At 36.9% G+C, this 27,301-nt stretch overlaps 1 protein-coding gene across 4 annotated transcripts in view; it reads left to right on the top strand.

The window, feature by feature from the left end:
- cadm3 (cell adhesion molecule 3) overlaps positions 1–27,301 on the top strand; it is a 53,604-nt gene that overhangs the window by 10,926 nt on the left and 15,377 nt on the right. For all 4 annotated transcript variants that reach the window (XM_043219606.1, XM_043219584.1, XM_043219602.1 and 1 more), the window contains exons 3-6: positions 19,850–19,999; positions 23,701–23,853; positions 25,572–25,709; positions 25,808–25,978. In XM_043219606.1, coding sequence (XP_043075541.1) covers positions 19,850–19,999; positions 23,701–23,853; positions 25,572–25,709; positions 25,808–25,978 — 612 coding nt within the window. The remainder of the gene's footprint in view (positions 1–19,849; positions 20,000–23,700; positions 23,854–25,571; positions 25,710–25,807; positions 25,979–27,301) is intronic.

The following is a 27,301-nucleotide window of genomic DNA, read 5'->3' as shown; positions in this document are numbered from 1 at the left end:
GCATTTTTCTGCTGAAATGTAACTCTGTGGAGCAGAAGGCCTGGGAAGCAACCAAGAGCAAGGGGGAGAAAGGAAGAGACCGTAGTGTTAAGAAGAAGCAGGGAACCCTGTCAGTTCCACAGAGCGTCTTATCTTATGAATCATGTTTTCAGGAAACGCTTACCAGCTTCTCTGACAGTAAGATGCATCACAGGCTCTTAAGCAGGGGTCATTCTCCTCTGGGAAATGATCCACAATCATTGATAATACGATCTGTCGACAAACCACAGATGAGCTGGTAAATTTGTTTATGCCTCCTATGATCCCGTGGCCCGCTGTTCTGCTACGATGACTATGATTAGTGAAGCTATCATTAGCAAAGGGGATCTACTGAGTGTTTGCTGTAACGCTTGAAAACAATCAGCCTATTCTCTGCTTCTTCCGTTTTAATAATGCAATGCTTTTCATCGCTTTAACGAGCACTTTATGTCCTGCTCCTTTTTAAAGTGGATTTTTTTAAAGAATAGGTGAGGATCTCGTCTCAGCTGTGTTTCTTCACCGTTTGTGGGGAAAGGAATACAGCGGAGGTCGTGCCCTCTTCTCCATTACCAAGTCATGGTTCTGTTTTTTCTCCAATTATCTCCTATTTACAGAAGCTATTAGAAGTTCCTTGGATGATTTCTGAGCATGTATTAAGTAGATTAACCTTTGCTTTTGATATGTTCCTACAATATTTTAAAACAATGTTGGTTTTGTTATACTCAGTACTTGCTGAGAGCAGTGCTGCTATTTGGGTTTATTTAACTGCTGCTACAACTTCTACTAGTTCTGCAGGTAATAACAGTATAGAAATGGATCTCAGAAGTACATACAATTTCAAATTTTGACAATAATAGATATATCTTGCTATTTTTGAATTTGCCTGAGTGTAATTGAAAAGGTGATTCCTTCTACCAAATTTGAAAGAAGCATGTCTTGGATAGAAAAGGTATTGTTTCTAAACACATCTGAAATGTTTTATGCCAAACAAACACACAGTTCAAAAAAATAATACTTACTGTTCATTTCTTTTTTTTTTTTTAAAGAAAATCACAACATAAAAAGAGTGCAAAATGGGTACTGACAGTGCATTCTGACAGCTTCTTTAGAGTGATGCAATTCACATACTACTACATTTTACACTGTGCAACTAGGGTAAAGTATGTCAGTTTATCAAGTTTTTATGTTTAAGTCTACCAATGGTTTCTGTTTTAAAGGTCCCATATTGTCAAATCTGAAATTTCCTGGGTTTGTTCCCTGATAAGTGAGGTCTAGGGGCTATGTAACTACCATAGTTCAAAAATGATAAATCTACTGTACACTGCACACAGCTTGCATAAAGTAGCTTCAAGGATCTGACAGGATTGTTACTATGAGGTGAGATAGATCCCGCATGTATAGTAAGAACAAACTCACCGTGTCTGTGTACTACATTATTAATCCAGCTACAACTAGTCACTAGTCCAGTTAATCACAGCAGTGCATATACAGTAACTCATGATTACACATAAATCGTCAGTTTGTTGTTTTACACACATGCACACAGACATTATTTCACAAACGACATAGTCGCGAGATGCAATAAACCTTTATATGCAGCCATAACAACAAAAGACATTTGAACCTTTTCTGATAAGAAGCATTTTTGATGATCGTTTCTGTCCAGTCTTCTCGTCTTAATGTATTTTGTCATTTTTTTGTCTGGCAGTGGCATCGGGTATGCAATCATATTTCTATCTTAAGTCTGTATTACGTTGATTATGTAGCCGAATCTGCAGTGTTTTGAATAAGCCGACGCCAGTCTTCTCTATTTTTTCATCCAACTAGCGCTGTGACATTATTACATTTGATTGGCCTGCTCACGTGTCACTCAGAAAAGAACAGGCCAATCAGAAGAGAGGCTCATGAATAGTAATTAGACAGGCCAAAATTAAAGCTGTAATTTAAAGAGCTCCTGATAAAGGAGCTGTAAAAACATATTGAAATGGTTTTTGTTATTTATACCAGAAATATATATTTTTAAGGACATCAGTACCTTAAATAAAGCTCCAAAAAGGTGTACAATTTGGGACCTTTAAGAGATACTCTGTGGCATGACAGTATCTTCACACTGGCACTAAAAAATTTTTCAGATGGGGAAGTAGTGCTGGAATACATAAGCATTGCACTTCTTGACTACTTTGCAGGAGGAGTGAAATTGTCTATTGATGCCTTTTTTGGCACTTTGATCTTAATTTTCAACAATACTCAGTATTCTTAAAAAAAAACAACTTTTATTATGTATATATGTGTGTGTGTGTGTGTTTAAGATTTGGTACTCAAGAAATCTATCTTCTCATTGTCATTATTAGTTTAAAAAAAAAAAGTTTTCCTGCCTATTGAAATGTGGAAAGTAGAAGTATGTCTTTGATGATTCTTCAAAGAACAGAATGTTTGAAAAAATAGCGCTTACTTGAAATCTAAATATTTGTAACATTATAAACCTCTTTACTGCTTGTTAATAAATTTAATGCATCCTTGCTGATAATAAGTATAAAATTGTAATTTTACAAATCCCAAACCGTTGTATGGTAATGTAAACAATAATATATTACATTACATTCTACAGCTAACTAATGAACCATTCCAAGATACATTAATGATTTGGGTAGAAACTTTAAATTATATTTTTTCGTATTATATTTATATTGGATTAAATCGTTAAAGAAATGTTTTTAAGGTTTGGTAATGTTGTATAAATGAGTTGCAAGTTATTATAAAGTGCTCTGAACATGATCTTGATTAAACTGTCACAAGCAGTTTCACCTCTTGCTCAAGGTGTACTTTCAGTCTTCTGAGTTCTTCTGGAAGAACTCAGAATTGGCAGCCGGAGCGAGATCGCTTTTGAAGATTCTGTCTGTCTGTCTCTCTGATAGTATCAGCTTTGCTCAGTCTTTAACTGATTGCGTCAGCCACTCTCAATCTAACCCAAGTCTAAATCAATGAAACTTTTCACCTAAGACCAAGGACACAGAAAAAAAAGCCAAACAATGAAATAGCTGCCAACAGTCAGCCTCAGTAAACAGCTATTTTCAGCATAGTCTCTGTAGTGCGTATCATCTATTTGATATCTATTTGATAGATAGATAGATAGAGATAGATAGATAGATTTAAACCCTACTTAATTAATACATGTCTGTTTTTAGCAAGGAAAAACGCATATTTTTGTATTTGGCCTCAGAGACTGATTGCACCAATCACAGACTGAGCCAAACATTTCATTTTGCTTCGTTCTGAGCAGAAGTAGCATTTTTGCATTCCAGCTTTCGGTGGCCTCCTTTCCAAATTGGAAGTGGTTAGAACGAAATAAAAGTATGGTTAACAGCGTTCATAGTACGAAGAATTGAAATGGTTGGTTTTGTTCCCGTTTCCTATTACATTCTGCAAAAAGAAAAGAAAAGGAAAAAAATCAGTCCAATTCGGTTCCAACATAGTCAACCAGCTGCTCTCAGAAACTCTCTCAGACAATTCCAACAGCAAATTAACCACATCCCGAAACACTCGCTTCTGATTCTACTGATCTCCTAGCTGTAGCCAGTCACTTTCCGCAGCCCTTGCTGTGATCTAACAGGACGGCAGAGCTCTTGCGAAGCGCTGTGTGTTTGATTAAACTGTCTATAAGTGGGGAGAGGCAAGATCAGGCAGGATCAGCATGAGTCTGTTGAACAGCGACTATCGGCCAGAGAGAGCCACGCGTGTGTGCGTTTTTATAATGATGAATGTTGTTAACCTTTAGCCCGGTTTGGTTCGTTCTCCGTCTCACTTCTGGTTTTAGATTGTTCAGATCCAATTATCGAACATGAGTTCTTTCAAGTGTGTGTTTGAGAGAAAGTGTGTATAAAAGAGAGAGTAGTCTGTCTGCGGGTTAAAAGTGTCAGCTGTGTGTACGTGTTTGAGATATATGTGTGTATGTGCGCTCCTTAGATGTTCACACGCAACGTGCTTGTGATGAAAGCAGCACATTGTGGAGTCACCCATCAGTTTGGCTGTGGATGAAAGAGCCGTGTTGTTTTATTCAGCAGTTTCGCTCTGAAAGCTCCGCTGTGTGGCTCTTCTCAGCTGCTCTACAGTGTGGTTTTATTCACCAGGTTTGTCAGCGCTGGCAAGTGCGCTGTGTGGTTTAATTCACCGCAGAGTTGTAAGTGCCAACCGTAGCTTTTTCTGCCTTGTGATTAAATCTGCATTCGTCGCATGATACGAGATAGAAAATAACACGAGTACGAACCTGTCAATGAACCTGTGTTCGTGTATATGCATGCGCTTGTGTGTCTGATTCAGCCGCGTCTCTGTGGGCTGAGACAAAAGAGCGGTAATAAGCGTTTCTAATCTGAGGAGTGAATGAATGATACACAAAAAGGGACCACAGACAGACAGAATAAACAGGCTGGAGAGAAAGAGAGAGGAAATAAGGCAAGCAGAGGTGGCGGTAGAGTGAACAAGGGATGGAAGAGAGAAAGATGAATGGGAACTAAGAAAGTGGAAAGAAGAGAGAAGGAGGGGATAGACAAGAGCGATGAAGGGTTTTCACGCTGTGTCATATCGTATCATACAGCATAATCACACACACACGCACTCTTCTCTCTAGCACCGCTTTAAACCAATCACATGACATACGCTTGGATGGTTCACATTACATTCCTTTAATGTTTGGGCACCATACCAACGATTACTGGAAGTGCACACACACACACACACACACAATTTCTCTAGCTCTCTCTCTCGCCTAAGCAGGTGAGAGATCTATTTATATACTCGTTAGAATTAATTAGCTAGCTCAGAATGAAGTACACTCAGTAAGTTACTTGTCATGAAGTACTTCACATGCATGACACACGTTAGCTACAGACACTATGAAAGCATGCTGCTGTGCTTCTGAACTTTAACACTTCAGAGTAGGTGCGCTTGTCCCCACTCAATTCACATGTCACATGCTTTATGTGTATATTTGTGCATGAAATTGCTGAACTGACCATGGCAAATGCTCATTTGTTCATGGATAAAGCACTTGCAGTAATGGCTCAATGAATGTTGAAAATCGCATGCACACAGTACGTCACATTCCATCTTGTTTTCAGCATGGCATACTATGCTACGAGTTTACAATGTAGTATGTATATTGTGCACAAATTGCATTAAATATATGATTAGTAAAAAGTTTTAAATATCATTGCAGTATGTTATACAACAAACTATTATTTTAGTAGATTTCTGAATTTCAAATTTAATTTAATGTGTTATGTGTCATTTATTTGTAATTTTATAAAAGACAAGGTTTTTTTGCTCAAAAACATATTCTCGTAGCTTCATAAAATTACAGTTGAAACACTGACACCACATTGACTACTTTAATGATGTCCTTATTACATTTATAGTATTTGTGTTGCTGCCTATGGAGTGTCAGAACGCTCTCTGATTATATTAATACTATAATAATTTGTGTTCCAAGAGTAATTCATGACAGAATTTTAATTTTAGGGTAAACTATCCCTTTTTTTCCACAATATAGCATGCATATCAGATTTAAATAAAGATTATGCAGCCATCGTGATTTTTACTTGCATTCAGAGCTCGCCAAATGTTAATTTTGAAACCTCTATGCAGCAATTCATTAACTTTGATTGGGTCAGTCACACCGGTACACCTAACATTTTATCATGTTGCACACAGTAATTTTCAGCTGCTAGTGCAACTAAATGGCCACACTGTAGAGCCTTGCCGTATCCCATTTTGCAATTCACTTGATTTGACCTTTATTTATGAATAAACCAGCTGAATTTTAAACAGCTTTAATTTTTTTTACTGACAAAAATTAGGATGTTTTATGCAATAGAGCTGTTTCCTTTTAAAGACAATGGCCATATATTCATTTAATGTCACATGACAGTTTTTTGTAGCACGATTCGTATACTATTTAAAAAAATAGTATGCACTATACAGTATTTTTTCAGTACTCAAAATACTACTCTCTCGTTATCTGTCATAGGGAGGGACTTGTGCTCATTAGCGTCATCAAGATAACTGAACAACTAAGCTCTTTACCAGGGTTTAAATGTAAACTCTTTTCCTTGGATTAATTTCAAACTTCACCTTGAACGCTGCTAGCAGTCAAGCGGTATTGAATAAGAGTGAGCAGCGCTGCTGGATGGAGAAATGAGTCAAATGCACAAAGAGATGCCTGACTGTTCCTTCCTACCTAAAGAACAGAAGCCATAGCTATTCAAAGAATATTTCCATCTTTTTACTATATTTGTGTCTTTCGTGTCCTTTTTATCTGCATGGTTTTGGTTCAAACTGATTATGAAAATGTTGAATTCATTGATGAACATGACAAGTCTTTATTCTGTCTAAAGTCAGCGTAAATGTGATTCCTGACTCTACTCTTCAGGGCTCTGCATGTTTCCATTTCAGTAACTATGACACACACATTTTGTCTCCGCAGCTTTTTCATTTTGCTCACTCAAGTGTACCTCTCATTACTCTAAACCAGATCAGGGGATTAATTTATAATATTCTGCTTAACATCATCATGGGATTCATATTTTTATTATATTAAACCCGATCAGGGGATTAATTATAACAATGATTTTAAACAGAATTGCTGGATTATTGTAAACCTAGTCATGATTGAAGTGTTCATTTCCTTTGTTATGTGAAACCTGATAATAATATTATTTTTTTAATGGAAATGCTCGGTACATCTGTCTTCATGGTCAGTGTGTAATTTAAATGGAAAGTTTTATAGTTTCAGGCTTTAATTTAATACTTTTGGACTCAATACTCTCTAAGGAAGATGTTTTGAAGAGACCTCCACCCACACTTTAGTTTAGTCCGCATGATTTTCTTGAGGTTTTTTGAACACCAGCAGTAAAGAAACTGAACGTCTTATGTTGTTGTGATTATTTCATATCCAGAACTTGTAACGCATGCCCTTAGAAATGCAAACATGCATATTCATGATGGCCAAGCGCACTATACTAAGAATATTATAGCTGCCTCGATGCCTCTGCAGGGTACACTGATTATATTTTTAAAAGCATATAAGCAACGATGCACATTATGAAGCAACAATTGTTTTAAAAAATGCAATTTATACTTTGCAACATGACCTTGTAGCCTTTGTTAGTCAGATTCTTTATGTGTGTATTTAATCCTGTGAGTGCCAGTATCGTTTTAACATTTTAACTGAATTTTATGTAATTAAGACTGTCATGAAAATAAGTAAACATAATTTAACTTTTCAACTGTAAAGCAGGAGTACAGCTGCCATATTTAGTGTGATGTTTGCTCCTTTCCATTTTCACGTGGCTGGACTTTATCACTGTGTCATTCGGCAAATATAGTAGTATGTTGTCATATTATGAACATACTTGGATTTTATAAATGTGACAATACAGCAATATTGATAATAGCAGAACAATTCGGTTGCTGCTAATAGGTGGCTTCTTTCAAAAACCTCAGTGCGCATTCGCGCAAGTGTTTTGTGAAAGACGTCAAAGATTTCTGTTAACAATGTGTTTTTGCAGCACTGAGCTTGACAGCCAATCACAGACATATCTTTTGAGTATGTCAGTGCATAGCCAATCAGAGGCATTTAAGTTAGTCCGAGTCTGCTTAATACACTTTTATTAATGAGATCATGAGCTCTGCATGCTTGTTAATCATTTCATAAACACTCCATTTCATTGTGCAGTGTAAACTAATTTTGTATTACAGATCATTTGAATAAAAAAAAAATTGTGCTGCCAAGTACGCACTGCAAAGTTTCTGTAATGACAACTGCATTACAATATTACTTTGTGATATTAACCATAGCAACAGAAAAAGACAAAAAATGGTGTGCCAAATAGATCTCTGCTGTGTACATTCAGTAGACCTGCAACATGTTCACAATGTTTAATTTGGCTGTATTTATCAATTGTTCTTATATTTGATCCTTTTAATGCAGTGTTTTATTAAACGAACAATATTTGAAGAAATAGGGCACAATGCACTGTATCTGTTTGAAAGAATGTCTCTATTTATTTTTAACAGGTATTCATTATTTAGCATTTTGCTCTTCACTGCAGATTTATTCCTTGCAGATGTATTTTTTTTACAGTGTGCTAATGTTTTAATTTATTATTTACTTATAATAATTATTATTACCATTAATAATTAACTAATCAAACATGTAATGTGTCTTAAATAGTTGAAAAACTATGAAAATAAAATAGTTACTATAAAAATTTAACTGGCATTTGTACCGACTATTGAAATTTTGATATCAAGACAACGCTAATACATTATATTCTCTATAGAAGTAATACGAATAGCATGTTATTCAGAGCTCTTGACACTAAACCATTAGACTGTTCTCTCTCTCTTGCTCTTTCATAATATCTAGCTGTCCAACATTCTTTAGGCCCAATTTGTGGTGCTCTTCAGTAGATTGGCGTGGCCTGACTCTGCAGCAGATTGTTCACTTTGTTCCACAGCACTTTCCTCAGGTCTAATTTGTGGTGCTCCACAGTAGGATTGTTCAGGTCTGTTTTTGTGGTATTCCACACTTGATTGCTGTGTTCTGTTTTGGACATTGAATAACGTCTCCCAGGTTTGCATGAATCGATTTCTTTTGCCTTTTACTGCAGTATTGGGCACTTGGGCAGACTAATTCAAAAAGGTTTCTTCTGGCGTTTTATCTCCTTTTTCAAGTCTCATTCTGTTTGGAAAGTTCTCAAGCCCTTAAAAGTTGCTTCTTTATTCTCTTTTTATTGTGTTGCATATTGCTCTCATATTGTGCTGAGATATTGCTCATGTCCTGTGGTTTAAGCTGCAGGTTTGAACTGCTGTGCTGCCTTATGTTGTGTTTTATGCTGTTTTATGCTTGTGTGCTTTTGTGTCATCATATTTATTTGTCTCCATCAGATCTCTTTGATATATCAATTGTTTCTCCAAGACATCAAAGAGAATAATTGGAGATCAAATGGAGTCTTAAAGAGACAATTCTGTCATCCAGTATTCATCCTCATGTCATTCCAAACCTGTGTGATTTTCATTCTTCTTTGAAACACTAAAGAGGATAGTGAAAGTCAATAGGGTCCAGTGGGATTCAACATTCTTTAAAATATCTCCTTTTGTGTTTCACAGAAGAAAGAACACTACGAATGTTTGGAACGACATGATGGTGAGAGAATAGGCATTTTTATCTCCCACGTGTCTCTTTAACAGATAAGAAGAGATCTCAGCGATGCTCAAACTGGGATCTGGGTTTTGCCAAGATACAGTAACAGTGCCAACAAGAATTTTATATGAACTCAGCCATGTCTCAATGAATATTTCCAAAACGAAATTAGGCTGTACGAGCTATGCTATCACATTCATTGGTTTTGCATTTTTATTTCTCCCATGCAGTTTTAATAGAAGGATCCTGATACTGAAATGAAACGTAAATGAGAATTCAACTGAGCTGTGACATGGCTGTGTGGTAAATGGTATCAAATCGAAATTTTTGTCAATAACAATGATAAACTCTGGATGTTTTAATCTAACAGCCTATCCCATCTCACAGCAGAAATAAATGCGACAACATAAGTGCATGTCACTAATAAGTCTGTGTTTTCTGCATGTCTCTGCCAATGAGTGTCGTGGTTGTGTCTATTACACAAACACAAGTAACGCTGACAGTGTTTTCGGCATCTGCCGCCACAGTATATGAACACATGAATTTATAGAAATAATTTCTTGCCGCTTTGGCAATTTGTAGTGTAGTAATTTCAGTAATAAATGCCTGTCTGTGGGTTTTGCTTTTGTTGTCTGTGTATGTTAATGTAATATGTCATCGGGACTCCTTTGAAAATGAGTTGGTACATCTCGCAAAAAATAATGAAATACATTTTTTAGCACCACAATTAAGCAACTTAGCAAGTGTCCTTTAGGGTGTTTCTTTGCACTGCTGTGTTGTTGGTCTCTCTAATCTGTTATGTTATTTTTATTGAATTTTTTTGAGTATCATGTTTGTTTGCTCTGTGTTGTGTTTGTTCGCTTACATGTATTGTTTTGTACTTGTTTGCTCCAGTGTGATGTCATTTGCGCTGTGTTTGTTTGCACCGTTGTGTTGGGCTGTTGATGGCTCTGATCTGTTGTGTTGGTCCTGATTGCTCCGGTGTAGCGCGGTGTGTTTGCTCTGGTGTATTGTGCTGTCTGTTTTTCATTCTGCAGTGCATGTCAGTTCTCCCTCTCTTTCTCTCTCAAGGAGTGTCCTATAGATACCAATTACATCCACTCAGGAAAAGACAGCGCGAAAGAGAAGTAGGGATGGAGCAGAATGAGTGGGAGGGAATAGGACAGCGAATGCACAGGAGGGAGAACGAGTGAGAGAGAGAGGGAAGACGGCAGACAGACAGAGAGAAATTGGAGGAGAGAGATTCCGTCTGTGAGTGTAATAGTCTCCTGCTGTCAGACTCTGGGGAACGAGAGAGAGAAAGAACGAAGGAGAGAAATGGGAGGGAGATCATGGAGACGAAAGGATGTATAGTGACAGAACTGAGGGAAAGAGAGAGCAAGAGAGGCCGAGTTGCATGCACAGAGCATAAAAGACTAAAGTGAAGAACTGAAGGGGAGAAACAGAAGAGAACTGTTTAAAAAGGAGGGATGAGAGAGAGAGAGGTGTTGCTGAGGAGAGCAGCGAATCCCTCCATTTAAAGTCTGATCGCAGTGAAGTGTGGTCTGCACAATGCAGTGCACTGAATATTTCATACTAGTCGGAGTGTAGGTTTATGTCCTGTATGTGTGTGACTTGTGTGCCTATGTAAATGCTATCATTTATGAATGAATACGAGGAACCCTACTGTACAATAATGCAGTGTGTGTGTGTGTGTGTGTCTGTGTGTGTGTGTGTGTGATCCCTACATTTGAGTCTTTGTCCATTTGGACACATACATGCAGTCGTACAAGTGTGTGTGGTAATTATGAGAGAGGGGCTGCTTGCAGTGAATGCCGCTTTGGTCTATTGTGTGTATGTGTATGTGTATGTGTGTGTGTGTGCGTGCGTGTGTGTGTGTTCGGTTGAGAGCAGAGGGAGTCTTTGTGCTGCCGTCCGAAATAATTCCCATCATACTTCAGTTCTCTGAGAACAAAATAACTCTGATTCTAACTGAAAAGAGAGCGAGTATATTGATGTTTCTTCTCATCGTACAACTTTTCTATCACCAGCAAACTTTGGAACACACACACACACACAAACACAATTACTAAGCTAAATGAAGACATACTATAGACTTCTGTTGTTTTATTTAATGCTGATTGGTGTGGGTGGCATGCAATCTAATATCACAGTATGACTAATACTACATCACAGTAATGGTATATATCACAATCTAGTTGTTTTTGCTGGAAATTAAATTACAAAAGGCTTTATATATTACATAATGCAACAATGTCTGTTTTTTAATATGCGAGTGACTTAAATGCTTTAAAAATAAAAGGCTTCATCTAATTTTATTAGGCTGTGTATTTTTGTAACTTAATGGGCACAAACCAAAATAGATTGTTTACGTCTGGCACTATGTTTTGTTGTGTCACTTATATGTGAAGTATATATATATATATATATATATATATATATATATATATATATATATATATATATATATATATATATATATATCTATATATATATAATAGCAATGATAAAAAGTAAACATTTTTATATTAATAGTAATTATTATTGAAATATTAGTCATAATAAGAAATTAATATATCTAATAAATTAAGATATTATATGTAAATATTGTCAGGAGATGCAACAGATATTTAAGTAAATAATGTGTTTTTAATTAATTTCACTTAATCAAACCAAAGCAAGGAATTAATTTTTAATATATTTTTTTTTTACTTTTTGCAAAGGCCAGTTTTTACTCCCAATTAATCCTTGGTGAATGTTAATTTTGAAGCCCACCTCCCCTTGAAGAAACGATTTTGCATTTTTAGACTGAAACCAACATTATTTATTATTCATTCTTACCTTTGAGGACATCCCCAGCGGGAGGTTTGTCAGATGTAGCTATAACTTCTGTGGGTAATTTTGTCCCTGATGTATAGCAAAGTAAACACAACATTCACACTTGCAGCATATATAAAATTGGCCTCCATACATTGTAAACTCCCACTGATGCTTTCTTAATTTTGATGTGTTGCTTTATCTTCTGTCCTTTTCTTAAAATGAAAGAAAACAAAGCAAATAAACGGATAACAGGTTGTGTTGCTTGAATGTGGGTTCAGGTCGCTTCGTCTTGAGGGTCAAGCTTCAGGTCATAGCGGTTGCCCCTGGTAACCTCCCCTGTCTGGTTGCATAGCAACCTTCTTCCTTTGTTCTAAAATGATTTAATTTATGGTTTATCGTCTTCACCCCCCCCCCAACCCCTTTTCTTTCACCTCTCACTGTCACTCCCTCTATCTGTCTCTATATCTCTCTTTCTCCCTCAGGACCCTGTTCTCTCCTCTCTTTGCTTCTATCCATCACAAGTCTCTTCTAGGCTCCTGGCGTCTGTCGATGTGCGTATGAGTGAGAGAGAGAGATGGAGCGATAGTGAGCGAGAAAGTGCTGGAAGTTGAGTCTATACTGCTGTGTTTGTTAGTGGTGCGAGTATGTTTATGGTGGCATTGTGGTGGCTGAGGTCACTGTGTGTCTGTTTGCTTGATAAAGAGATCTCATATCTCCTCCTCCTTGTAATTGACCTCTTATTTCTCAAAGTGCTTTATTGGCTGCAATTCACTCAATACCTGCCAAAGCACTAAGTGCTCTTTTTCATTGGCTGCGTCTCAAAAGCTAGTGAGCTGCCTTGACAGCGTTTTTGGAAATCATAGACGTAGACTGTACTTTTGAGCATCATCATTGGGCGTGTCTGAATGTCTGATGTTAAATTTGTGAGCTGCCTACCTAGACAGCACCTTTGTGTTAAATACAATGCAGACAGCGTTTTGGTTATGATAAATAATGACAAGTAATGACTCATTTGAAATGTACCTATTGAGCTGTCTGCCCAGACACCATTTGTGATCATTGTACGTATAATCAAACAAACAAAAAACAACTAAGCTACTATTTATTTAGGTAGCATTTTGTGTATCATATGCATTCTTGAATGTTTTAATTGAATCTTGAAATATTGAAGTATAGTTTTTGGGCCTTTTTGGACATTCAAACATTTAAATGGAAATTATTGTGGTCCTGATCTAATCAGTATTTTTGGACATCATATAAATGTTTAAATGTAGACAGCACTTTTGGGCAGCATATACTTTTGAACCTACGGTAATGAAAGTAGTAAGCACACTATTGGTTGTTGTACTGTTTTCAGACGGCATTGTTGGGCCTTAAAATTGGGACATGCAAACATTTTAATGGAAACAAGCGAGTTCTCTATCTAGACATCATTTGAATGCATTACCGAATGTTCAAAACAAGCCTATTAAGCTGTCTGTTTTAGGGCATCAAGCGCACGTTTGAATGTATGATCGTCCAGCTTATACGCATCTTAGGGAAGTTCAATATATTGAACAGAGCAGCAAGTGAGTGGCTTACCTAGAAAATATTCTGAACCATCATATAAACCTGTTTGAAACAAATCAATCTTGGGGATTATATGTACATTTAATTTTTCAAAGTGAACTAGCTACCTATCAAGTAAATTTCACGCAGTCTAGATAGGCAGCTGACCAGGTTTTGAGACCTAGCCAATCTCTTTCTCTCTCTTTCTCTGGGTCATTCTGTCCCTTCTTGCCCCCTGCTCAGTCTCTCTCTCTGGGGGGTGAGATAGTGAACTAACAATGTTTGACAGGCAGAGAGAGGAGGGCAGCATTACCAACGACAACTGTGAAAAAGAGCGGGAAAGAGAAAGAAAAAAGACAGAAAGAACGAATCCTTCAAATAATGATTTTGGGTTTGCAGTCGTTTAATTAATTTTTTCATCGGCTGTAGAGTAAGAGACAGTGTTAATGTAAATATTTACACTGGATTATATTTTCTAGGATATTTTCTATAGCGTCTTAAACGGAACTTCGGATTTTAGCACGATCGTGCAACTCAAGCAAGCAAAAAATTGTTTGTGTATTCAGTGTAATAATATTGTTCCACTATCATTAATATTAAATCTATTAATGTGAAATGTAGTCAGCATAACTAAAAAGTAAGAAGAAGAGGAAAGGATGAAGAAGGAGGGTGAATGACATAAGGATAAGGGCGTTCACACCCAGGGGGGCAGTTATGGGGCAGCAGTGCGTGTGTGTGAGTGGTCGGGTGGGGCAGTAATAGGGCAACAGCTGGCATTGAGTGGGGGGTTGGAGAGGGTCATGTCGACAAACCATCCCTATGACCTACTAATGTACTGCATACAGCTGAACACAAGTGTTGGCTTGAGTGTGTGAAGTACCATTCAAAAGAAAAGATATCTGATTTAAAAAAGTGTTTATTATGCTCACCAAGACTGTTTCTATTTTATCAAAAATACAGTTAAAAACAGTAATGACATATAGGTCATTACGTAGGGTGACATATTATTACTGTTTTACAAAGGACTGTTTTCTAATTGAACCTATTTTTAAATGTAAGGTATTTTATCTCTCTATCTATTTATCTATCTGCACACATGCTCAGCCATTGCATATGCATTCTTGCCCGAGATAAAAGCAATAGTACTTTCTGCTTAAAAAACTTCCTAACAGAGCTAGTGTATTTATAGGACTTTTTAATAAAAAATGCTGTGTAAAATCCATTATACACTTTTGCGTATATATTCCTAACAATATATTTATAACCTTATATATTTATACAAAGTATTCATATAAGTAATTAAAGTTAATAAGTTAATGCACTTTTATCCAAATTATAAACAGAATTCTAATTCTTCTCTGTTGAGGCGTATCTCCATTGAGCTCCATAAACCAATATTTGGTCCTTCACACAAACTGCCAGATTACGATTAAGCAAATATGCTTCAGTAGTTAAAAGATCAAGCCAAATCTTCATCAAATATATAAATGTGCGCAGTCTGACCGATCAATAAAGCAACAAGGACTTCATTTAGTCCAGCTGCTACTCACACACACACACACACATACAAACAGCTGGACATAAGAGACGAACCAACAGGATGTTTAGTGCCAATCAAACGTTAATCAGCCTGCAAAATAGACATCTACATATGCAGCAGAGGAAACAGAGAGACCGTAACAGAGGCAGAGAGACGGAGGAGAGAGCGTAGAGGTGAGAGGATACCAGAGGGAAAATATGGAGAGACAGAGAGAGACAGATGGAAGGAGGAGGAATAAGAAAGAAGAAGTGAAGCACAGATGGAGAGAGATGAGAAAGGAGGAAAAGGGAAATGGAGAGATGAAGGGGTTATTTTTCACTGTCTGTTTTTGGACAGTATTTATTACACTTCAACCTGTGTTATCTCTCACATACAAACACTCATCTTCTCCCTCCCTCCCTCTCGTTTATTTCTCTCTGTCTCTCCTTTTGGCTTTCTTCGTCAGTCTTTCACCGTATTCATCTGTTTATCTGTAATCTTTCTCTTTTGTCTCTTTTCAGCAGCCGTCCTCTCTGCTCTCTCTCGTCTATGTGAGGAGGGTGTAAACGATGTTGCTTTAAATATAGGCTGTGTGGTTTCTACACCCTCACACATTTGTGTGTGTGTGTGTGAGCGAGAGACACTTAGAGAAAGAGAGAGAGAGAGAGAGAGAGAGCGAGCGAGATGTGATAGAGAATGACACTGTCTGGGTGTTTTTAACTCAACCGTGTATGTGTGTGTGTGTTTAAATACTCTAAGGCAGCACTTCTCATCTGCTGGGTCGTGACCCAAAAATGGGTCGCAAGGCTGTGAATGGCAGGATGAACAATGCTAAATGGGAATAATAAATTCTAACTAACCATATGATCGTGCATAGCTAAATAAACAGGCTTATCAGTTGCTTAGAGGAACGAGAAAGCACTTTCCATGTCTTTTGTTGTTTACATCAAAAGCAGTTTGTCCAGTCAAACTCTGCGGTATTTTGGGATAAATTCATCTGTCGCTTTGTGGAAGATGAAACAAGATAAATGTAAAATGCAGGCTACATTAAATACAGGGTTCACCAGCACTGAGGATAAACATTAAAGAGAGAAATTAATGATTACATCAAATCAAGTTTAATTAAAAGTACAACATTTTGAATTTCAAAAACCTGTAAATCCATAATCAAATCACACTGCTAGGTTTGTGCATTTGAATTATTAGCTGATTCCAAAAGCATGAAACTTGGCATAGTCTTTTCTTTGGTGCAAGTCATCAGAGAAGAGCAACCCAGGCTCACTTTACTGCAAGTTTTGCTGCGGTTTCAAAGTGGAATGTGCAGAAAGTGGTGCTAAACAGCACCTTTACTACATAACTGTGGCACTTTGTATTAGGTTGGTACATGTACATATTGCAGTGTTTTGCTGCTTGAGGTACGTTTTGTGGCCATTCAGAATTCTAATATCCAGTAAGTGTCACTAAAGATCTATGCTCCATCATGTTGGAAATATCCCCTACACCAAACCCAAAGCTACCCGATAGTGTTAACAAATGCAAAAGTAATGTAAAAATTCATTCGCTGATGCAGCCATGTTATTTTTAACTTCCTTATGCTGATTTGAACTGTTCTGTCAAACTGTTTTACATGGGATTCGAACCGGAGCACATCATGCAGGATGTTAAAAATATGTTGAAGTTATAACGTAACATTCTGCAACCAATTGTGTAAAAATTTGCCTTTAGTAATCAAAAATGTACCTGTAAATCATACTTTTGTATGAAAAGCAATAAAAGTTGTTTTACTGTTGTTTAACCCAGTTTTACTGCCTCTAGTGTTCAATTCAACTAGAAACTGAAATGATTTGTATTTATAGGTAAGGTTTTTTTTCGGTTTTGCAGAAATGTATGAAGAGCCATGTATTTCCAATGAGCCTAGATTGGAGAAGATTATATATAATAGTCTTTTTCAGTTTGATTTCATGTTCACATTAAACAATCATTTTGTTGTTGGAAAAAGTAATTTTTTGCAACAATATGCAGGTTAGTGGATGATGTAAGAATGAAAATTTTTTGTGAAACATTACAACGAATTTTGCTGCATACTGTACGTTTTCAAGGTACCATTGTGATTCATAATAAAGTGGCAGTGGCATATATTTGTATATTCGTTCCAATCACGCACAAATGAGACGGTTACGCCTTGCACCCTTCAGAGTACTCACCTTAAGTGCTCTGCCCTTTGGAGTGAGTAGGACATAGTGGTGTTCTCTTTGAAATTGAATTCACCCATATTCTCTCTCTCCGCATCTCCACTTCACTCCATCCACTCAGTGATTAGAGTTGAGTCAGTGTCCTGACATAACCGGTTAAATGGATCAGATGCCATTTTGAGAGTCTCAGTAAGTGCCCCCTGCAGCAGTTGTCCACTGCACAGAGAGCATGTGTGTGACCCACTAATCGCTTATTAACTGCTAACACCGCTCTAATTGGTTGCCGATAAGTAGCCCGCACTGTGTGTGCTAAAGCTAAAGGCTAATTTTAGCTTATTATCTGTTGGCATAGGTTCATTGAGTTTAGAAAGCTACCACTAATTCTACCACTGTGTCGTTTGGACATTCGCACACACACATTGCCAGATGTTCTGTGATGTAGATGCTGAGACTTAGTCTTTTCTTATCCCTTCTGCTCAAGCTCTATTTTTAAAAGCAGCGTCTCGTTAAAGCCTTTTAGGCTAATCAGGCAGAGTACAGCCCAGCTTCACACTTGCCCGGTGCACCTGCGTATGTCCCACATATTTGCTCGTGGAAAGCCGGCATTTGGCCTGCGATTCAGTAGGTTAATCCCCAGTGCTAGCAAAACATCAGGCTAGAATTAAGCCAGCGTTTAGTCTGAATCAATCCAAGATTGAGATCGACCAAAAGCGAGCATCGTTAGGCTAGTGCGATATCAACGTCGGGCCAAGTTTAACGCAGCTCTCAGCCAATGTTAGCCTTGCAATTAGCAATATTTGCCCCGTCATTCAGCCAGCATATGCCCAAAATTCAGCCAAGTTTTGCCCTGTGTTTAATCTTTTTGAGTCCAGAGCTTGGCCATTGCCAAGCCAGCATTTGCCCAGCATTCACTAAACATTAGCGCTCCTTTCAAGCTGCCATTAGCCTAACATTCAGACAACGCTTCGCCTAGAGTTCATTCAGCACCGGTCAGCATTAAAAAGGTCATTGATTATAACCTAAGTGGTAATTATTGGGTAAAGTGGAGCATGGGCCGCCCAGGGCGGAATTATCATACCGCTAGACTCACATTGGCATTACATCTGGCCTTTATACACACACTCACAGAGACACATTTCCAATAGAATGAGTTAAGTTGTCATCTTTTAGGTACCTGGAGGGCTCTACAGTACATGTGTTGGATCAAACCTCAATCCCACAAACAACCAATCAATTAAGCAACCAATAAAATAAAGTAGTACTTAGCTGTGCAAAACTCATTAAGATGCTGGAATATTCTGTGTGGTTTAAAGGATGTTCTATAAATTTCTATATAATTGATACATGTATATATTATATAAATATTGCTTTAGAAATAATGTTTTAATATTTATAATTTTTTTGTAGTAGTAGTAGTAGTACTATTATTGCATTAAGTAATATTTCTGTCATAGTTTCTTTAAGTTAAACTTAACTTTTATGTTGATGGCTTGCTGTGAAGACCTTTTGGTTTCTGTTTGTACAGTAAGTGCTCATGAAGTGAATCTCTGATTATTTTAAGAGATTATATTCATGTGTTCATGTACTCATATATTGAGGCTGCCTAAGCTCAAAACACTGGAAACATTATGCTTCACTCATGCACATCTGTACCATTAATTCACACAGAGATGCACAGAAAATGTGGGATTAATTTAATGGAATTTTTGTGGCAATTTAAGTGTAGTTGACCGAGGTCTTATATTCATTTAGAATGTGAAAAGTTCACAACACAGATGTACTAATGTAGTAGACTTTGACATACAGACATTTCATGACTTCTAGTGGTTGCTAGGGTGTTGCTATGTATCTGCTAGGCTGTTCTTTAAGATGACCCACCACCAACTTCTTTGATAATCTGATATTACAATATAACTTGGATTGGTCGCTCCTTATGTGTTTTTTTTTGCCAGGTGTGAGCCACACTTCAGATTACTAAATCGTGTGATAGCAAAAACAGTAATAGCACAGGCCGCGTGATTTAATGTATTATTCATCAATGCTTCAACAACGGAGCAGGATATGTTACATGTTGAAATTTAATACAGGTTTTTTTTTATCTCTTATTCCATATATAAGCACATGTGAGATATGAGCAAGCACAATTACATATTTTCTATTCTGATATGCTATATTTTTTTTGAATCTTGAGGACGTCTGTCAATGTTTAATTTTCATTCCAGTTGAGTTTCCTTCCTCTCTCTCTCTCTTTTTATTTTTATTTTTTTTGCATTTCCTGGTCTTCACTTTCCTTCTCTGGCGATTCTCACAGCATGAGGTGCAGGCAACGTTAACGATGCCATTTTCATTTTTTTTATCTGCAAGAAATACACAGCACTGCACTCAAAGATCATGATGATGGGGACGAAGCATCTAATTTTCACCTAAGTCTCACTTTCATTTTCTCCCTGTCTCCTCCTGTCTCTAACTATAGATCATTTCATGGTGTCTTCTTGTTTTTTTTTGTCTTTTTGACTCTAATATTTTCTCATTTATCTCTGTCCTGTTGCTCAGATGATGACCCCTTCCAGCCAGTGACCCAAGATGAGACGGTGGCAGTGGGTGGGGTGGTGACCCTGACCTGCAGTGTGAAGGAAAATGATAACTCCTCTCTCCAGTGGTCCAACACGGCTCAGCAGACCCTGTACTTTGGAGAAAAGAGAGGTGAGAAAATCATGATTCTGTCATCATTTAGTGATCCTTAAAGTTTTTCCAAACCTGTATGACTTACTTTCTTTTGTGAAACACAAAAACAGATGTTTTGCATAATGTCCTCTTTGCCCATATCATAAAAATGAAAAAAGCACCAAAAAGTGCAGTTGTTGAACAACTGCCATAAATTTACGATCTTATTGACATTATATATTTATATATTTTTAGCAAACCTTAATTCTGTCTTGCTACATTGTTTAGCAACTCTCTCTTTTCACAATCCAGTCAATACCTGACGATAAACAAAGTCTTGTCATGCAGTTTTATTAATTTAAGTGTTTTTACATTTATTTATTTATTGTGTATCCTTTTTCACACATTACTTGTCAAATTACCAATAAAATAGGTTGTAAATAGCAATAGACATTGATTTTATTTCGTGACCACTCTTTTACTAAGTTACTTTGTAATTGCAATTACTCACCATTTTGGTTTGAAAAGGAAATTGATTTGCGTTGGACCCTTCCTTAGAGATTTCTACAGAGCTCTTAGTCCCAGAATGCCAAACACAAAAACAGAGAGTGAGACACCTTCCTAAAACATTAATATCACCCTAAAAACAAACAGGTGGCTCTGTGATAACAAAAAACGAGGTGATGGAGAGAGAAAGACAGAGAGAGAATAGAGGGGTGACCTGATTAAAGAGGAAAACAAAAGAAGGCGACAAGAGAGCACCATGAAGAAGCAGAAATAGAAAACAGTCTATTGAACGAGAAGGAAGGAGTGTTAAAAGAAAGTAGGAGAGAAATTCAGTCTCACAGATGGACTTTAAAAAGTCACTTTTTCAATCAATTTTTTTTCACACACAAAAAAACACTCTTAAAGCTACATTAATTTATATTTTAAAGTGACTTTTTAATGTGGATCAAAGATGTTTAAAAAACAATTCTTACCCTATTTCTTTAAATGTAAATCCAGCTTGGACATACAATCTGGATTTACAAGCTTTAAACGGAGCTGAAACAAATTGGGTGAGATATAAACTCGATTCAAGATATATTCTCTGAATGCAAATCTCATTATCTTGCTTCTCAAGTAAATTTATCTTGTTTGAAGGATGTTTAGATATTCGTAAAAGAAAATCAAAAATACTGTTTTTGTAGTGCAGAAAATAAAGAGAGCAGACTAAAGGAGAGCAGGAGATACGCACATATGCGCTAGTGAGAAGAGATGAACAGATTAGTGTGGAGAAACGATGGATGGGTGGATGAGCGAAAAAAGATAAAGGGAGGAATGACAAAGGAGGAGTGTGTGCATGAAAGAGCAGGATGGAGGACAGAGGAACAGCAGCTGATGAAGACAAATTAAATGCCCTTCACTTACTGATAAACCATGAAGCACACACACATTTACTGTAAATCTGTGTTAGACAGTTCTCATTTTGTTCAAAGGTGAAGTATGTAATTTCTGCACCATTAGCAAAAATAATAACTTTTCAAACAGGTTTTTTGATCACTGCCAGCCTGTTTGATCGGCCATGCCAGTGATGTTGGGAGTAGGGCTGGGCAATATATCGCAGGCAATTCATTTGCGATACTCAATGCGATGTTGTGTAGCTTCTCAGTGATCTATGGCTCTGTGTATTGACTTCATGAAAAGAGGTGATGGAAATTTAACACTAATTAAGGAACTGGCTTTACTGACGAGATACAGTATGCACCTATATTACTACCATATGACTATCCATCTTTTTCCTGACTTAAAATGTACATAAATTCTATGGGTACAGCTTCTGGTCTCACCCAAATCAAGCTATTTTTAGCTGAACAAAACAGTTTGTTTTGCTGCTTGATAATGAAAATTGTTAAATCATGTTATTTTAATGTATTATCTTAATTATGAAAACTCTGGTTTGTAGTGCAAACAGTTTTACCATTTACTGCATGTGTTATTCTCCCCATTATTTACCTATAGCATCTAATGAACCGAAGCCTCACCCATAGACTCACTTCCACATTGAGGAAAAAGGTGAATAGCAAGCAATATATTGCCCAACCCTAGGGTGGAGGGGCTTATTCTACATAATATGTGATTGGATAAAAGTTGGTTATAGTGCAGGATGAGTCATCAGTATTTTTTCTTCATTATGCCAGAAGAGAACAGTGTTCTTATTGTTACGTTAAATGTTTCGGTCAATTGAAATAAAGCTGAAATAAAATATAAATGTAAAACCTAAATGCAAAAAAATAAATGTTTTTACAAAAATGTTTGTTAAAGTATACTAAAAAGACCATTCATTTTCCATGTCCATGTCATTTACACGTGCAATTTTAGATTTGTGTAATGTAATCATTGTAGATTATTATGTGTAAAATTCCAAAAATATCATTCATTCATTCATTCACCTGGCTTGGCTTTCCATCATATTTGGGACTTTTACAACAGGTACAAACAGTGATTGTAGTCATCATGGTTGATCGCGCTATGTTTTTACGTCACAGTGATTTTCATCAAGACATGATCCTCTATCAACATCTTTTGCTGATCCTGGATCAACGTTACTGTCCAAAAATATAGGCTTACCCCAATACCTAACCCTACAGGCAATTTATTCCTAAAATCAGTGGGTAATGATAGCTGATTAAAAAGCGTATAGAAGCATAAAACAGATATTTCTTGAAATATTTTCCCTTTAACGCTGATTGGTTGATTGGAATGTTGTTCCAGGTACATCTAGTACTTGGTGAAATCATGCTCACCCCCCTCCCCATATTAGAAAAAAAGCTTCCCAAAGACCACGGTATAGTTCAATCACTGACATAATTCTTAAATGTGCATCTTTTTAATTTTCAAGGCTTGGTTGCGCACAAACCTAATCTGAGGGCTGACTGTCTTCACTGTCATTTTTTCTGGAGAAGTTTGTGTAGTCAATATTCAGTGTATCTACATGGGTTGCTATAGTAATAATGTCAGAATCAGCACGATGCCAAGAGACTTTCTCATACAACAATGGAGAGTAGCTGTCACTGGAAAGAGAGCACAGAAAGCTGAAAACTTTGCCTTTACTCATGTCTGTCATCCCGCTGTGGTGCTGAACTCACAAGATCTGTAAGAGAACAGAGGAATTTTATGCATTCATGCATACAGTATACTGGATGTAAAACTGCTGACTTACTCACTATTCACGACATAGTGAACGTCACACGGGTTGTTAGATGAGGAAAGCCAAAATGAATGTATTCAGATGATATTGCACACTCTGTATGATGTTCAATACTCGATTCTAAATAACAGGCAAAAATTGCTTTGAAATCTGATCTGACCTTTTATACTTAATATTCGTGAGATATTAGCTGTCACATGGTCTGCTAAATGAGGAAAGAGTAAGCGAAAATTAGTGACCTTTTAGACTACTTAAAAAAAAAAACATAATTCAACTAGATTTCAAATGAACTTAATGCTAATCAGGTTTGTACACGTAAGATTGCTTGTGTATTACATCTACAAAAACAAGCCTGATACAGCAAAAAAAAATGAAAGAGTTGGAGAGGTGGAAAGTAATCACATAAATCTAAATCACAGTGGTTTTGGTGCCAGACACCTTGACTATCGTTATCAGTAGACTTCAGGGGGGGGAAATAAAATGCTAAAAATTGTGGTATATGACACCTATGTAGTGTATGTGTTATTCTTATCTGCTCTGTCTTTTTCAGCACTGAGAGATAACCGTATCCAGTTGGTAAAATCCACAGCCACGGAGCTGATAATCACCATCTCGGACGTTCAGCTGTCAGATGATGGAGAGTACACCTGTTCAATTTTCACCATGCCTGTAAGGACTGCACGAGCCACAGTTACTGTACTGGGTATGTATGTGAGTTTGCATTTTGAGGGCAGGGTATTAGGAATCAGTGGAAATCGCTATTGATATAGGGTGAATTCGGGTGAATTGAGGCACTTAACCATTAAGATGACTGAGGACAAATGGCCCAATCATCCTGAATTAACCCTATATTTAGAGCATTCCTCATTCCTCTTCTCATATTTCACTGAAAGTCAATGAGACTATCATGGGTGCCTTTAGCATGAGAAAAAAAATCTGTTTGTTTAATGGCCTTTCAATTAATATATTTTGTACCATCTGAAAGCAAGGCCTTTTCTATTAGATGTTTATGAGTGCTCTCAGAATGGTGTTTTAGCCACAAATGTTCAATTATTGAATTGGTGAAGCATCTGACACCATTAGAAAATTAAAACATTCAAACACTGTCGGAAGCTGTCTGTCTATCTATCTATCTATCTATCTATCTGGTTCATATAATGAAAAATATATCAGCCTAATTCAAACCAATAACCTGATTTTTTTTTTTTTTTTTCAATGATTAATGTAAATAAATATAATTTGCTTATATGTCAGACACTGGTCATGCTCCGTGTTGTAAAGGTTACACTAATCAGTTACTGATAACAAGTAAACCTATTTAAAATGTAAACCTATTACATTTATTTCATTGAAGTAACTGATTTGATTGATTTTTCTAAAGAATGTTTTTATCTGTTTATTATCAAACATTTAAACCAGACAGGGTTAATCTTAGAGTAGTCCTTAACACTGATTGATATCACACTTTCAAATTCCTTCATCACACTTCAGTCCCTCTTTTTTTACTTTGAGATTGTTCAGAGGTTAAATCTTGATTATAAGGCATAAAACTGAATTCTAATATTTGCATAGATATGACAGGAAACACTGGTATCTAACAATGCCTTGAAAAAACAGTCAATCTTAAAAATAAAGCATATACATAAACCCAATAGAAAAAAAATAGGTTTCGAACAAGCATGTGTCCTATTTTGATATTCATATTCAGATGTAACCCTCTTTGTAATCGTTAACATTTTAAGTTAATTACATATTTTTTGTGTGCCTCTGTTACACGTAACTAGTTTTTTTTCAACACTGGTCATGCTGTATGATGGTCATGAATTTGTGTGTATCATGTATGTGCTTTCTTCACATAATTTAGCATTGAAATGCCTTATGATATTTGCTAGCAGCTGATTTTGGGAGGCATGTTGCACACCAAAATCATTAAATATCCAGTTACATATTTTGTCGTTGATAACTGACATCTGTGCTTCACCTCTTTTGAAAAGCACCAGCCGCTCCTGGTAAGCATGTTTGATGTGACCAGGCCCACGCGGAACCTGCACACTTCTCCACATTTTATGTACCGGTTTTGGGGGGAAATCTGCATAATTGATTTAAATACGGTAAAATGTGTTAAACGGAGCTGAAAGTACTGTACTCTTTTTGGCAGTTAAAAATGTACAATTTGCCAAATTATTATATAAAAGAACATGCGAGGGGCGGAGGGTGTGAATGATGGACGTTTGAATTCTGCAGAGCAGTTTTCATTCGGTGCAAATTCCGCGCAGGCCTACTAACAACTTAACAAGTAGCTAGTTGCTGATAGTGAGCCTCTCCTTAGGGAGCAGAGTTGTTTTTATTTAGCCAGCAATGCCTTCATTATTGCACTCGAAATGTTATGTTTCTCATTTTACATCTGTTTCTCTCTCACAGGTGTTCCAGGTAAGCCGGTGATAACAGGTTTTGATGATGCTGTTGAGGAGGGCGGCAAGGTTACTCTCACCTGCACGAGTTCAGGCAGCAAACCTCCTGCTAAACTACACTGGTACCGCGATCAAGAGGAGATACAAGGTACACACACACACGCAGTCAGGTCAGAATTCTGCTCTGAACCCAGACTGTTGTTGTGGAGTAATTACAGTGTTTACTTTGTGTTTGTGCATTTGTAGGGCGTCCTGATGTTGTGGAGTCCAACCCTGATGAACCAACCTACACAGTAACCAGCGAGCTCACCCTCACTGTCACCAGGAACGATAACAACGCGCTGATCGCCTGTGCTGTGGATCACCCGTCCATTGCCAATGGAGACAAGAGGACAGAGCAGCCCCTCAGCGTCTTGTGTGAGACACACATACATAAGCCAAAATGCTTACTACTGTATACATACAAAACTTGTGCTTCCAGTATAGACAACTTGATTTTAGTTATTGCATGGTTAATATGCAAATTGTGAATACCGTGTAATTGTAGGTGCTTAAAGCTGGCATACAGTATCAAAAACGCTTCCACCGATGTGCGTTCACACCATCACGGCTCTTTTTATCATCTTTTTTACAACAGCTTGATGTTTTAAATGATGCAATCCTAGTTAGTGACATTGACATTGCAATTAAAATACACGCTTGATCAGTTCATGCTTTTCCAAGAAATCAAACCCATGACCTTGATGTTGCTGGCACCATTTTCTTGTTTGAGCCTCAACAATGTGTTAGAATGCATCACTGTTTTTAGAAGGTTTCAAGCACAAGTGCTAAAAAAATCCGAAGCAGCTGTTTTGGTGTTGATTCCAGATTTATACGGCTGTTATGAATAATCTTCTTTTGTGTGCATACATTAAGTTACATATAAAATGACAAATGTTACACTTCTGAAGTATTTAATTTACAGGATTATTAAATATGTCAAATGCACGCGCACACACACACACACAGATGCATATGCCATATACAATTTAGCAATTTATCAGACCACCTGTCATAAGAGAAAACACAAATATTTTAAGAATCTGTCAGAAACAAAGAACTGTATTGTCATTTAATAGGCAAATAAAAAAAAACTGAAGCAACTAAATAGTCTTTATAAGTGCAAGTGTTTATACCCACATTTGAGCTGTGGAAATTAATCAAGCATAATATTCAACCATTAAAATGTAAATCACTGGGTGAAAGAAAGAAAGAAAGAAAGAAAGAAAGAAAGAAAGAAAGAAAGAAAGAAAGAAAGAAAGAAAGAAAGAAAATGCTTTACTATTTGTTCTGCATTTCTAATAAAATTTGAAAATTCATGGATAACAACAATTATTTTTTAGCATTAGAAATACTACTGTGACTAAAGAGCATAAACACACTTATTCCACATTACAAAAACATAATTAATTTGGTAATCACCAAAAAAGTTAGGTCTGGGGCAGCTGTGGCAAAAACCTTACTTTCGGTGGTGGTCTAATAAATTTGTTAAACACTGTATGTATGCCATATATAAGCCATTCTTCCACTTGTGTATAGTGAACAATTTGTCACATTCAAGAAACCAGTTTAAGGCGATTTGAGCTTCAGGACATGGCTTGTTATCCTGCTGGAAGTACAGCAATACTCAGGTAGGCTGTGGCTTTAAACAATGCTCAGTTAAAGAGCATAAGATGTGCCAGGAAAATGTCTTCATACCAT

This window comes from Puntigrus tetrazona, chromosome 2 (genome assembly GCF_018831695.1).
Source record: "Puntigrus tetrazona isolate hp1 chromosome 2, ASM1883169v1, whole genome shotgun sequence".
Classification (NCBI taxonomy): Eukaryota; Metazoa; Chordata; class Actinopteri; order Cypriniformes; family Cyprinidae; genus Puntigrus; species Puntigrus tetrazona.
Note: the sequence above shows the minus strand (reverse complement) of the source record. Positions and strands in the feature narration are given on the sequence as shown.